The 12,500-nt window shown below is 39.2% G+C and overlaps 3 protein-coding genes across 3 annotated transcripts in view; 1 reads left to right on the forward strand and 2 right to left on the reverse strand.

Moving 5' to 3' along the window:
- LOC138051350 (tetratricopeptide repeat protein 28-like) overlaps positions 1–8,949 on the reverse strand; it is a 152,733-nt gene extending 143,784 nt beyond the window's left edge. Inside the window, exon 1 of the mRNA XM_068897546.1 lies at positions 8,752–8,949. Within this exon, the coding sequence (XP_068753647.1) occupies positions 8,752–8,833 (82 nt within the window). The 5' untranslated portion in view covers positions 8,834–8,949. The remainder of the gene's footprint in view (positions 1–8,751) is intronic.
- The window catches only part of LOC138051363 (uncharacterized), a 208,021-nt gene that overhangs the window by 184,492 nt on the left and 11,029 nt on the right, over positions 1–12,500 (forward strand). The gene's annotated exons all lie outside the window — the stretch shown is intronic.
- Positions 1–12,500, reverse strand: part of LOC138051352 (uncharacterized) — a 543,513-nt gene that overhangs the window by 59,075 nt on the left and 471,938 nt on the right. The window lies entirely within an intron of this gene.

Raw genomic sequence — 12,500 nt, forward strand, 5'->3', positions numbered from 1 at the left:
AGAAAAACGATTATCGCGGAAAAGAAACACGGTGGTTTGAAAATGATTGACTTCGAAATCATGGAACGTGCCTATGATAATAGCTTGGATTAAATGCATCGCAGAAGGTGGGGATGCTTCGTGGAAAACCATCTTAAACTACGCAGTCAGGCAGTCTGGGGGTATTAACTTCCTGATTAATTGCGACTACGACGTTAAGGTTCTCAACTTAGAACAAATTCCAGATTTCTACCGCACGGTTTATGTTATTGGCAAGAATTCAAGTATTCATTTGATAGCAAAGAAATACCTGTATATGATCAAATAATCTGGAATAATCGCAACATTCGGCTAGACGGAAAGACAATCTTTATTAGCGAATGGTATAACAAAGGCATCATCTACATACAAGATCTGCTTAACGCTGACTTCAACTTTTTGTCTCTAACTGGGTTTAAAGAAAAATTTCTTGTGCAATGCCCGTTTGCATAATACTATGGCCTCATAAATGCTATTCCAAAAACTTGGAAATCATCTCTTCGCAATACCGCTCCCCCCGCCAACAGGTTAACAGCTGGGGCCCCAGCATCTGAACAACATTTCTTCACAAAGTTAGCGCGTTCAAAACTACTTGAAAAAAGATACCTTCCACTTACAGCGGAACTCGGAATTCTAAATCAAGGTATTACTAAAGACGACATTCAGGATGTTTACTTGCTACCATTTCGTATCTTAAAAGAAGCAAAACTCATAATGTTCCAACTGAAAATCGTCCACGGTATTTTACCCGCACAATACAGTTTGTTTCATGCTGGTTTGACAGACTCGGATAAATGTCCTTTATGTAAATTAGAAAGACAATCATTGCCTCACCTGCTGTTCACATGCCATGGGTCAATGAATTTTTGGGTCCTTTTTACTCGCTGGTGGCAGATAACTTTTCACCAAAATATAGTTCTGTCAGAAAAAGTAATCTTATACGGTTGGCATCAAAACTGTAGCTCAATTAACTTTATAGCCCTCAACTATTCTCTAATAATTGCAAAATATCATATTTTCGCTTCAAACATGCGCGTAGGCTCCTTGGACTTTGATAGCTTTCTTTTGCGCCTGAAAGACAAACTCGGTATTATTCGCACTTTGGCTGTTAAAAACAAAGTACTCGATCAATTTAAAGAAACGTGGGCTGCTCTGCTTTAGTTGGCTTGTATCTGTACTGTGTGCGTGTGCGTGTGTGTGTTGCTTCAGCGAATGTAACCAATAACCGTGCTCAGCCATCATGTTACCATCTAGTGCAAGAGACTCCTGTTAGAATTATAGCATACTTTCAAGTACGATAAGTGTATATATTGTGACTATATTGGTAGTGATTCAGTATTATATGTATTGTCAGGTGTGCATGTGGTGTATGTCGTGTAGGTATAAGTAGTGTGTGTAGCAAATATATTGTATGTGTAAATGTAAGTATAAATATCAGTACTGTAAGCAGTGTAAGTGTTCATCTTGTAAATAAAATTGTAATAAGAAAATAAATAAATAAATAAATAAAAATAAAACAAAATAAATGAACATTAGCCATGTACCAGGATAACAAGTCCGTGTCCGAGTCATTCATGCTAATATCGTTTCCATTTACCATTCTTGGTGAGGTGTCCGAAATGCAGGGTTCCACAGGGCTCGAAATTAACATTTTTAGTAAGGCGCCAATTGGCGACTGATCCAAAAATTTTGGTCGCCAGATCTTAACTTTTAGTCGCCATTTTTTTCACTGATATTTTTTTCTTCATTTTTCTGATGATCATGTACACATGCAATCTTCTTCATAGTCCTAAGTTTAGGTACACTTAAGCTTCTAAGACTGAGATACTAAAACTTAAAAGGAAGCCAGGGCTCGTAAAACATATCATTACGCATTACGAGGTAAATAATCAATGTGAAAGCAGCTTTAGTCACGTTTCCTGTGCTTTCTCCGCTTTTGTTAAGTTTCCATGTAACATCGAGTCTATAGCTTACATAAATAGACGAACCTGAACATTTTCCATATTTTCAGCGCTAAAAAGCCAAGGCTTCGTTCTGAACTTCGCGCTTCAATGATTGCACGTGTTGTCTAGTGCGCCCGCAATACCAGCTGCTGAATCAAACATGGCGCTCGATTATGAAACATGTAGATCGAAGAGCCAGAAGAGTCGTGGGTTTGTTTTGTTATTTCTGTGCGCATAAATCGTGCATTTTATCCAAAACTACGGTTGATTTGCCTTTGAGGTTAAAAGGATGAAGGAAAAAGGTGAAGGTTAGTCGCCCACTGGCGACTAGCTCTAAAAATCTAGTCGCCAACCCTTGATTTTTGGTCGCATTGGCGACCAGTGAGTCGCAATTGAGAACAACCTCTATTTCAATTTTTTTGGCGTGGTGGTAAACCTTTCCCAAGTATGGATGTAGATATAGAAGTGTACCAAGCAGGGGGGTAGCGTCCATATACGCACACACGCCCATGCGTACAGTTCAAATCCTGGAAACCTTATTCCCTGGAAGCATTAATCTTTTAAATTCACTATAAAATCGGGCCAAGTCTTTTAAATTTCGAATTATATTGTTGTCTCTCTGTGTGAGTATTTCCAGTATCTTTTCATTAACCCTTACACGCCTGGCCAAAGGTCCAACATTGTTAGACGCTGTTGAAAAGTGTCGACCGGGGTGGCCAAACGAATGCAACATGTTGGATCCAGTATTTTGGACTCAAGGGTGTGGAACCCCAAAATATACCCAGAATCCTTAGAAAACAAACTCTCGCCATGTTAGCGTTTTGAAGTTCTGGGAACTGCAAAAGCAAATGCGTGGTCTCCAAAGGTCTTGCACCAGGTGCGAGGAACCTTGAGAAGACCCAGGGGAGTAGCGTAACAGGGTCGTCACTTGCAAAAGATCCTGCAGATACATTGGCGCCATGCCCCTGAGAGCTTTGAATACAAGAAGCGCTTTCTGTTCGAAGAGACGTTGCTCAAGCTTTTGTCGCTCAGTCATTCAAGACTTTGCTCCTTCGCCATTCTGTAGCTTAAACAGACGTGGCAACGCGCGAACAGATGCAAAGAATAAACCATCACAATGGATACCGATAGCCGCAGCGTCACCTTAGTGGGCACAGACGCGTGCAACACTGTTGAACGCGATGTTCAAACGAATGCAACACTGTTTGTTCACACCTTAGAACAAAAGAAATGTTGGATGACGTTGAGGACGATTCTTGATGGAAATCAAACTTCGTTCAACAACATCCAACATCATGCAACATGGTGGCGAAACAAGTGCAACATGTTGGATTCAACAATGTTGGATCATGTTGCAGCAGCATGTTGGACCCGTTTGGCCAGGCCTTAACGTCAAGAAAGATAATAGTGGACGAAAGCAAAAAAAATTCTGCCCTTCGAGCCCCCCACACAGTGTCAGTTTTATCACCAATCCACTGTTCCCGGTTAGAAATGTTATGATGATGATGATGCTGATGCCTAACAGAGTTTGAGACGTCTTGCCCTTTGCTTGTACTGTAAACCTCTGTTTGTGTTGTAGCTTGCTGAAAACTCTACAGATGGGTAAAATAAACAACTAACTACTGCATTTTTCTTCGCATTTCTTTATTGAAATGTCCTTAGGAAATATTTGGGGATGGCATGGGGCATTTTTCGAAACCCTAAATTTCAAACTTCTCTGATGGAGCATGCTCCAGACCCCCCCTAGTTTGGAGCGCCTTTGGCTCTCGAAACATTCATCGTGTGCGTACACCTTCAAAATCTTACGCTACGCCCCTGCCTGACAGGGTAAAATCAATTCTTATTCATCTATAATATGACTAGACTATGGACAGCCCTGGCAGTCCATCTCACTCTTTCTCCTTTTCCCAATTCACCAACTACGGAACTATGGACCAGAGTTGCAGTCCTGTTAAGTACTGGAACTTGGCAGTGAACGGGTATTTTTAGAATTTCTTATTTCTACAAACATGGTATTTTCCTGTACGTTGGGGATGTGAATGGTTCAAAGTACAACCCAACTATTTCTACTTGTCTCGTCAGCTGCAAATACGATTATTCCCTGTTTAATCAAAGCTGTTGTGAATAAGAGCAATATTTAGCCGGTAAACCTTACTGTAAATGTTTTCAGTTTGGCTAAAATATTTACCACTTCAAACTTGCTTCAAACTGTTCGACGTTTTTCAACTGAAGATCCGCGTGTGTAGTTAGGACTGCAGGTCTGTTTATTTTCACGCCTTTAATTGGCGTACGCTTTTAGAGGTAGCCGCTTTCGTAAATTTTGAGGGGGATGCCAATTTGCCAATTTTGTTTGAGTGACTCTTCACATGCTTTGATTAAAATGAGCGCTATGAACTCGGCAAACATACACTGGCATCGAGAAGTGCCTGGAATCGAGTTTCCTGAGAGAAAGAAGTAAATGATCCGTTGAAAATTCAAATTCACCTCAACCTAGACCAAGATGTGTTCTTTCCTGCTTTTTTATAAAATAGCACAATATGAAAACAGCAAGGCGTAAAAGTTTTAATATGGTAATCCATATTTTCCCAAGATCTTAGTGAAAGGACATTGGAACACATCCAACAAGACTGTCTTGCGCCACAGGCATTCCCTCAGCGGTGTGCAACAAAGTACTTGTGTTTGTGCAGATGCAATTTTCTAGCTGGCGTAACGTGATGGGATGGAAGGGGGGATGGGGCTGACGAAAGAAGGTTTTATGGGGAAAAACTCCTGCAGACAGGCCTTGGAACAAAAAAATGAATTGCATGGAGTCAAGAGCGACTTTCCTTTTAAATGGATCGCAATAATTATTTCCCTTCTCCTTTCACGCTTGAAAACCTGAACCCTTTATAGATGGCGCAAGGCAAAGTTTAATTTTCTCTGGAAGAATTTAATTTCCTGCAAATCATTATGTCGTTAACTGTGGCCCCTTGGTGAGTGAGCTGTCAGAATATGACAAATTCATGCACCCAAAACAATTTTCAGCGCAAACATATTTCTTTTCTTTCTTTCAGCTTATTTCTGTGGTCAGAGGTGAAATTACGTGCCCCGACCAGGGAAGAAAATTCTCGCCATGCATGTGACCAAAACGATGAACACACATGGGAATGACATTTTTGAATGGGCTAAAGATGCAAATCTAAAACTCGTAGTCTTAGTGAATTTTCAGTTTCCTATAATTTTACTCAACTCTCTTGTACCCTACTCCAAAGTAGGGTACACTGTATCTCAGCATCCGCAACATCTGCAACCTTGTCAAAATGCACACAGTCTTTAATTTAAGATTAAAGTTTTTTCTTCTCGGCTAAACGATTACAGTATCAAAGAAATGTCGCTTTGCGAAGTTCACCCATTCAGTTTCTCTGTCTCGCCTATCTCAACCGTTTTGTTGCGCAAGGTGTTATTGAAAATAGTAATTGAAAAACACAGTTTGCAAGATCGCTTTGAGTTCTGTGGATATGTGGTCACCTGGCAAAGAAAACTGACAAAATGGAATTTTCGGTGCCTTTTGAAACAACACCGTTCAAAACCGGATAACAACTGTAGCTCTCATAGTCATAAAGTGAATTACCGAGGAACATTGTACTCTTCTCAGTAAGGACAAAAAAAAAACAGTCTTATTATTATGTCCTCGTTGCCATGGTTTCAGACTACTGCATGTGACCTCTTAGAAGCTTGCTTGGTGTCTGTTACTCATACTGTGATGACAGCACAATAATAATACAATTTCGTTCGACGTAAATCAAACGAAGATCTTTGTAACGTTTTCGTATGATCTACAGGTTTTTCTCCGTGAGTCTCGTTTTGTCCTTCTACTGTGTCGTCCATGAAAATGACTGTGCCATGTTGCCATTTTTAATGGATCACTGCGTCGTCCATCGAAATAGGTCTGTCATGTTGGTATTTTCAAGTGCGCGTGCCGTCCATCGAAATGACTGTGTCATAATTGCATTTCAATTGGTTCACAACGTCTAAAAATGACTAGCTGTGCAATATTGGCCTTAAATTATTTAATTGCGTAGTCCATCAGGAATGCCTATGCCTTACTGGAATTTCAATTACTTTCGAACTTCGTCCATCGAAAAGACAGTGTGCCTGACTGTCTATTGGATTTTCTTATAAAGCCGTCCACGGAAAAGACTGCTTGGCTGACTCTTTAACTACCGTATATAGATGCAAAAGTTCGACTCTTGTTAAACTTTCCTGCTGCGCTGCTTTTGTCTTTTTTCAGAAAGGTACTTATTCCAGGGGGGGCCCTATATGCATTGTACGTTTTCTCATTTGCGAATGACGAGGTACTGCGTATTTTGGTTGGAAACGCGTTGTGCTGAAATTTCAAGAAATTTCAAGAATCTTTCATCTAGAGACAAGGAACATTGAAAATTTAAACCGTATATTCATTACCATTAATTAGTCATTAATAACTGGCGTAGTTTTTGTCCAGAGGTGTTCCAGTTATGGTCAATAACGAAAGGAAAACAATCGTTGTAATGGGAGGGGGGGAGGGGGGAGGCATAAGATTATTATTTACTGACAAAACCAAAATTTCCAATAACTTATGCTGGCTGGGAAGGGTCTCAACATGATAGGTGCCGTTAGGTGGCGCCCACAGTGCAATATCTCTTCCTGACTGGCAAAAGGCCTCAAACTAATAGATGCTGGCTGGCGACCTTGGAAAATAATCTATTGCTAGCTGGCCCTGAAGAGCGGATAATTTTTCCCAAAATTGTTGGTTGGGTACTCCTGATAAGGCCAGGGAAGCTTTTTTTAAGTTCAAAAGGCAGGACAATTGATCCCAACAGTCTTAATATCCGCCAAGAAACGTATAACATTTTCAGTTTATCATTTACAGTTACTTACGTTATTTTTCCGTTACTACCATATTTTATCACATTTTCAAGTATTACGTCAACATCCACTTACTATATATAGGTACATAGAAGCAATCCAATCTTAACTCTCATTCTACCCGAAGAAGGCTGGTTTCGCCGGCCGAAATATAGTACACCACTAAAATGAAATCTATGTTGTACCGGCTCTTGCTCAAAATATTTACCGTCTCTATAGCCCATATATGAGAGTAACCCCGACCGGGCTTTAAAGCGAGTAAACATTAAGGGTTTGTTACGGCTAAAACTGATTGACTGCATTAATCGTCCTTTCCTTAGTGACTCCCTCAACTTTGAACCTAAGTGGATTCAAAAACTAAACCCTTCTCCCTTCAGGAACAATTCAAGACACATCATTTAGTTAGGGTTAAAACTTATTACACCCAGCAAGCTAATAATTAGTACTAAATACCTTGCAATGTTCCTCTTTAAAACCTTTTGAGCAGGAATAATGAACCTGGCTGAAAAAGAGAAATAAGCAACTGATCATGAGTGACGGTGATCACTTCAGAAAATAGACTTATAAGGAATTCTGACATATATTAATAGTCACTAACTTGATCCAAACTGAGTAAAGAGAAAACAACAAAAACCAACACAAAAGTCATCAGAACTGGTTTATCACACTTTAATTACTCGTTCATGTTATTGAGAAATGAGTAAGAGTGAGCAACTTACCAACACCGATGCTAATCAATGTGAGGTCCTCGACAACAAGAAATGACTCTGCAAAATTTGATGATTTAAGGAGGTTAACCATGCATTATGGAATCTGGTATGAAATCACTTATTTCTAGTGTGAGAGAAAAGGCTAGAAGTGGAGCGGAAAGCTGAAAAGTTTTCAAGAGAGCTAACAAATGGAGCAGCAAGGTCTGCACTTATGTCCATTAATGCACCTAATTAGATGCACGTCCAATTTTGACATCCGACACGAAGTGTCCCTTTAAGTCTAGGCAATTGCTACCTATTTTCAACAACAAGGTAAGGATAAAGGTTAGAATTATTTTTAGGTTAGGGTCAATGCAGCAGTTAATCTTTACTTAAAGAGCAGCATTTGGGGGACACTTTGTGACATTTTTTGTCCGTATTCTGTAACAAGAGTTGTGTTGAAGTTGGGCAGAAGAGCAAGGGGACACTTCGTGACGCTTATTGAAATCCGCATGCATCTAATTATGGGCATTTCTGGACATATCGGCAGCAAGAATAACAAGTCATTTCATACTCGAGCAAACTGCGGAACAATCATGCAGTGCGGAAGTTGAAGTTGAACATGGATCGAGGTGAGATAATTGTTCCATTGCTCCGAACAACTCAAGTAATGGTTTCGTTCGGCGAAGTTCAATGTTGTAATGTGAACGCATACATTATACCAGGCTCTGATCTTGCTTAGCTTTAAGTAAGCCTTTAGGGCGAGACTAGACATTATTAAAGGGTTTGTTATGGGCTAAAACTGCAGTATACATTTCAATCACACAAGAAAGATAATTTATTACACGCCTTAAGCTAATGTTCCTTATTACACCCAGCAAGCTAATAATTACATGTATTACTAAATACCTTGCAATCACGGTTCCTCTTTCAAACCTTTTGAGCAGGAATAATGAACCTGGCTGAAAAAAAGAAATAAGGGATAAATAATAGTGGTGCAAAATTTGGATGCATCATTCGCAACTGATCATGAGTGCCATCAATGATCACTTCAGAAAATAAACATATCAGGAATTCTGATATAGTCACTAACTTGATCCAAACTGAGTAAAGAAAAAACAACAAAAAGTAACGCAAAATTCATCAGAACTGGTTTATCACGCATAAATTACTTGTTCGTGTTATTAAGAAACGAGTAACAGTGAGCAACTTACCAAAATGAATGCTAATCGACGAGAGGTCCTCCACAACAAGAAATGACTCTGCAAAATTTGATGATTCAATGTGGTTATCCATGCATAATCATCGAATCTTGTACGAAAACGTTTAACTTTCATAACACAAATCATTTATGCCCAGTAAGCAACAAGAGTGGAACTGGAACGGAAAGCTGAAAAGTTCTCAAGAGAATGGTCGAGGTGAGATCACTGTTCATGATTGCTCGAAGCAACTAAAAAAATACATGGTTTTGTTCGGCGAGGTTCAAAGTTGTAATGAGAACGCATACATTAATCGAGGCTGTGGTCTTGCTTAGCTTTAACTAACACTTTAAAGCAAGTAGACATTAAGCGTTTGTTGTTGCTAAAACTGATTGAATGCGTTCTTAATCGTCATTTTACTTTGTGACACCCTCAATTTTGAATCTAAGCGGATTCAAAAACTAAAACCTTCTCTGTTCAGGAACAATTCAAGATACGTATCATTTACTTACTCTCTCGATGTGTAAGGAAAGAATGGTGGGCGGTTTATGGTTCGATCACACAAAAAACAAATAATTTATTACACCCCTCGAGCTAATGTTACTTATTACCTTGATGTGTTCCTCGAGTCGTAACAAACTCTTAAGCAGAAATAATGAATTTCGCTGCAGATGAATTAATGGTTATCAACAATGATTAATTGTTTGCGTGGGTGCGTTCGTGCTTAAGTGACAACCAACCAAGCTTCTCAATGATAGTGATCACTTCAGAAAATAAACAGATATGCATAAAAGGAATGTGTGTCGACATAGTTTCTAACTTTAATCCAAAGAAAAGAAACGGGAGGAAAGTAGGAAATTTATTACGCATGCATTACTTGTTCTTGCTATTAAACAATGAGAAACAGTAAAGACTTTAATTTAAAGCAGGCTGATCAGACATATTATGTGATCACAATGTACAACTAATTAAAGAACAGAAAGCAGTATAGTTCAATCAAACAACAAACAAATAATCAATTAGGATTGTCTCATTACCTGGCAACGTCCTCGTTGGAACTTTTTGAAGTTTATAGTGCATCCATCAATGTTAAGCCCGAGGGGGGGGGGGGGGGGGGGACCCCGGGCATATGTGGGGCATTTGACTTTTCACAAGAATTTTTGGTCAAAATCAAATCAGATCAAATATCCCCACCTTCAACAATCACCAATCCACACACTCCCCACAAAGTAAAGTGTTCCATCAATTTATATTGAAAATGAGTATTTTGTATATCAAAATATAAAAACAAGTGCTTTATACCTCTATTAAAAACAGCCGTACTTAATTTCCAAGATGGCCACCCCAGACGAGCACATGGGACGATATGACTTGGTCCCATTCCTCCGCGCAAAAAAAGCAAACATCCCCACCCTGGGACCTAGATTCTTAGTCAAATTCCCGAGGGTGGGGAAGGAAATAGAGGTCAAATGCCCCACATATGCCCGGGGTCCCATAACATTGATAGATGCATAGCTGTCACTAAAGTGCCAACGAGCCAGGCTTGCGACAATTATTGTGACCTGGCGCCCGTTTCTCGAAAGTCCCGGTAATTACCGGGCCCGTTAACTTACCGAGACTGTTACCGGGAATCTTTATCGGGACCGAAAGCGTGTTTCTCGAAGCACCCGTTTCGGATCCCGGTACTTATCGGGGCCGATAAAATAAGCGGGAGTTACCAGGCTCTTGCATGCCCTTCACGCTCGTCATGAAAAGAAGGAGAATGCCTTGGCACTAGACCCGTAGAGCTTGTAGCATCCAGTTTCCAAACCGAGCGCTGTGATGTAAACTTCCATCGTTCCTTTTACACCTTCTAGCAGTGAAGGCGACTTTTTAAACCTCATTGGCGGGAGAAATTTTGCAAAGGGTGTTTAGATGGCAGGATTTTTTTTTTATTCACGCTTTTTGTAAGCAACACTTTTAGTTTACTGGGAAGCAACGCTCTTTTGGAGTAATAGAAGCTCAGAAAATGTTACGAGGTTAAGCGAAATTCTCGATCTCGAAGGCTTCGATTCAATACAAGTAGTAGATTCCAGCGTACAGCGAACCAGTGGAAGGAGGTATGTCTTTGAGTCATCGTTTAGCATTATTAGATGTTTTGAATTCTCTTCAAGAACATCTGTTTTCAATTTTTTCTCGACAGGTGCGTCGGGTGGAATTCCGTCTTACCTCAGGTTCACTGCATTTATTTCGATTTTCATTGGCATATATATGCGAACACTCTCAAGATACACCATTTGAAAAAAAATCACGTTTATTTAATGAAACCAAAATAATATTCTTAATTATATAGTTATTTATCATAAGGGTATAGTAGATTTTAAAAGACGTTGCTAAAAGGGATCAATTAGTACGTAATCACTTATTAGTTTATCCCATAATTCTATCCTTGATTTATTGTGACTCCTTCAAGTCAAAGATACTTGGTGAACCCCAGGCTGGAAGTAAGATAATTATATTGTTAAATTTGTGGCACCTACAAGATACTCTCAAGATACACTCTCAAGATACACTTGACTTCACTTATTATCTACTCTCAAGATACACTATTTGAAAAAAAACCACGTTTATTTAATGAAACCAAAATAATATTCTTAATTATATAGTTATTTATCATAAGGGTATAGTAGATTTTAAAAGACGTTGCTAAAAGGGATCAATTAGTACGTAATCACTTATTACTTTATCCCATAATTCTATCCTTGATTTATTGTGACTCCTTCAAGTCAAAGATACTTGGTGAACCCCAGGCTGGAAGTAAGATAATTATATTGTTAAATTTGTGGCACCTTTATTAAGGGGGTGGCACTTAACTACAGAGGGACAATGGTTGCTAAGGAACCTGTTTAGTCAAAGAGCCCTACAAAAAGGTTGCATGGATGGTTCTTTGAAGTAACTCTTTCAATGGAAATCTGACATCACTTCAATAAAGGTGTATGCGCAACTAATCCCAGTCCTCGGTCTCGAAAAGAACAAAAAGACGAGGCGGTTTTTTCATCGGATGGGAACCGTCCCATCAATTTTTGTATTAAAACTGTAGCTTGGAATTTCTATTTGGGCAAAAAATGGAACTGATATTTTGAAAAGTGCATCAAAGGAGGGCCGTAAATCCATGCTACACTGATTTTGTGTTAGATTGTTCTTGTACTGTTGCATTAAAAATTTGTGAAAAACATAGTTAACTCGCTGAGTTTTTAGGCATTTTCTGTTTTGGCCATGTGATTTACCAAATATGGTTGTCAGTCGAATCAGTAGAAGAAATGTTAAATAGAACACACTTGGCAAAAAATGGTAACTGCAGAGTTTAAAGAGACTCAAGAAATGATTATTTGAAGGGGTCCATAGCAACAGTTTGGTAGTTAAGATCCACCACCTTTAAACCTGATTGTTTTCATGCGGCAATAATGACTTTAATGCTGAATTAAATGTGTCGTCAGTATTTCAAACTGTGATAGCATCTTACAAGCTAAAAATGGCGAAATTGGAACTAGAGAGTGACATTTTGAAGGAGAAGCGGGTACCAATAATACTCAGTCATCCTAAAATCACATTTGATGAACAGGGTTTGTTAAGCCATGATGAGTCCAGGGGATCTGGTGGTAAATTTGCGGTCTTAAGAAAATATTGATTTTGTTGTACTCATTTTCATGTGTTTGAGACAGATGTCCTGTTGATCATAAACAAGACTGGCTAGATTCTAGAATACCCGTCTACTTAATTTGCAT

The sequence above is a fragment of the Montipora capricornis genome, chromosome 6, assembly GCF_036669925.1.
Source record: "Montipora capricornis isolate CH-2021 chromosome 6, ASM3666992v2, whole genome shotgun sequence".
NCBI classification, from domain to species: Eukaryota; Metazoa; Cnidaria; class Anthozoa; order Scleractinia; family Acroporidae; genus Montipora; species Montipora capricornis.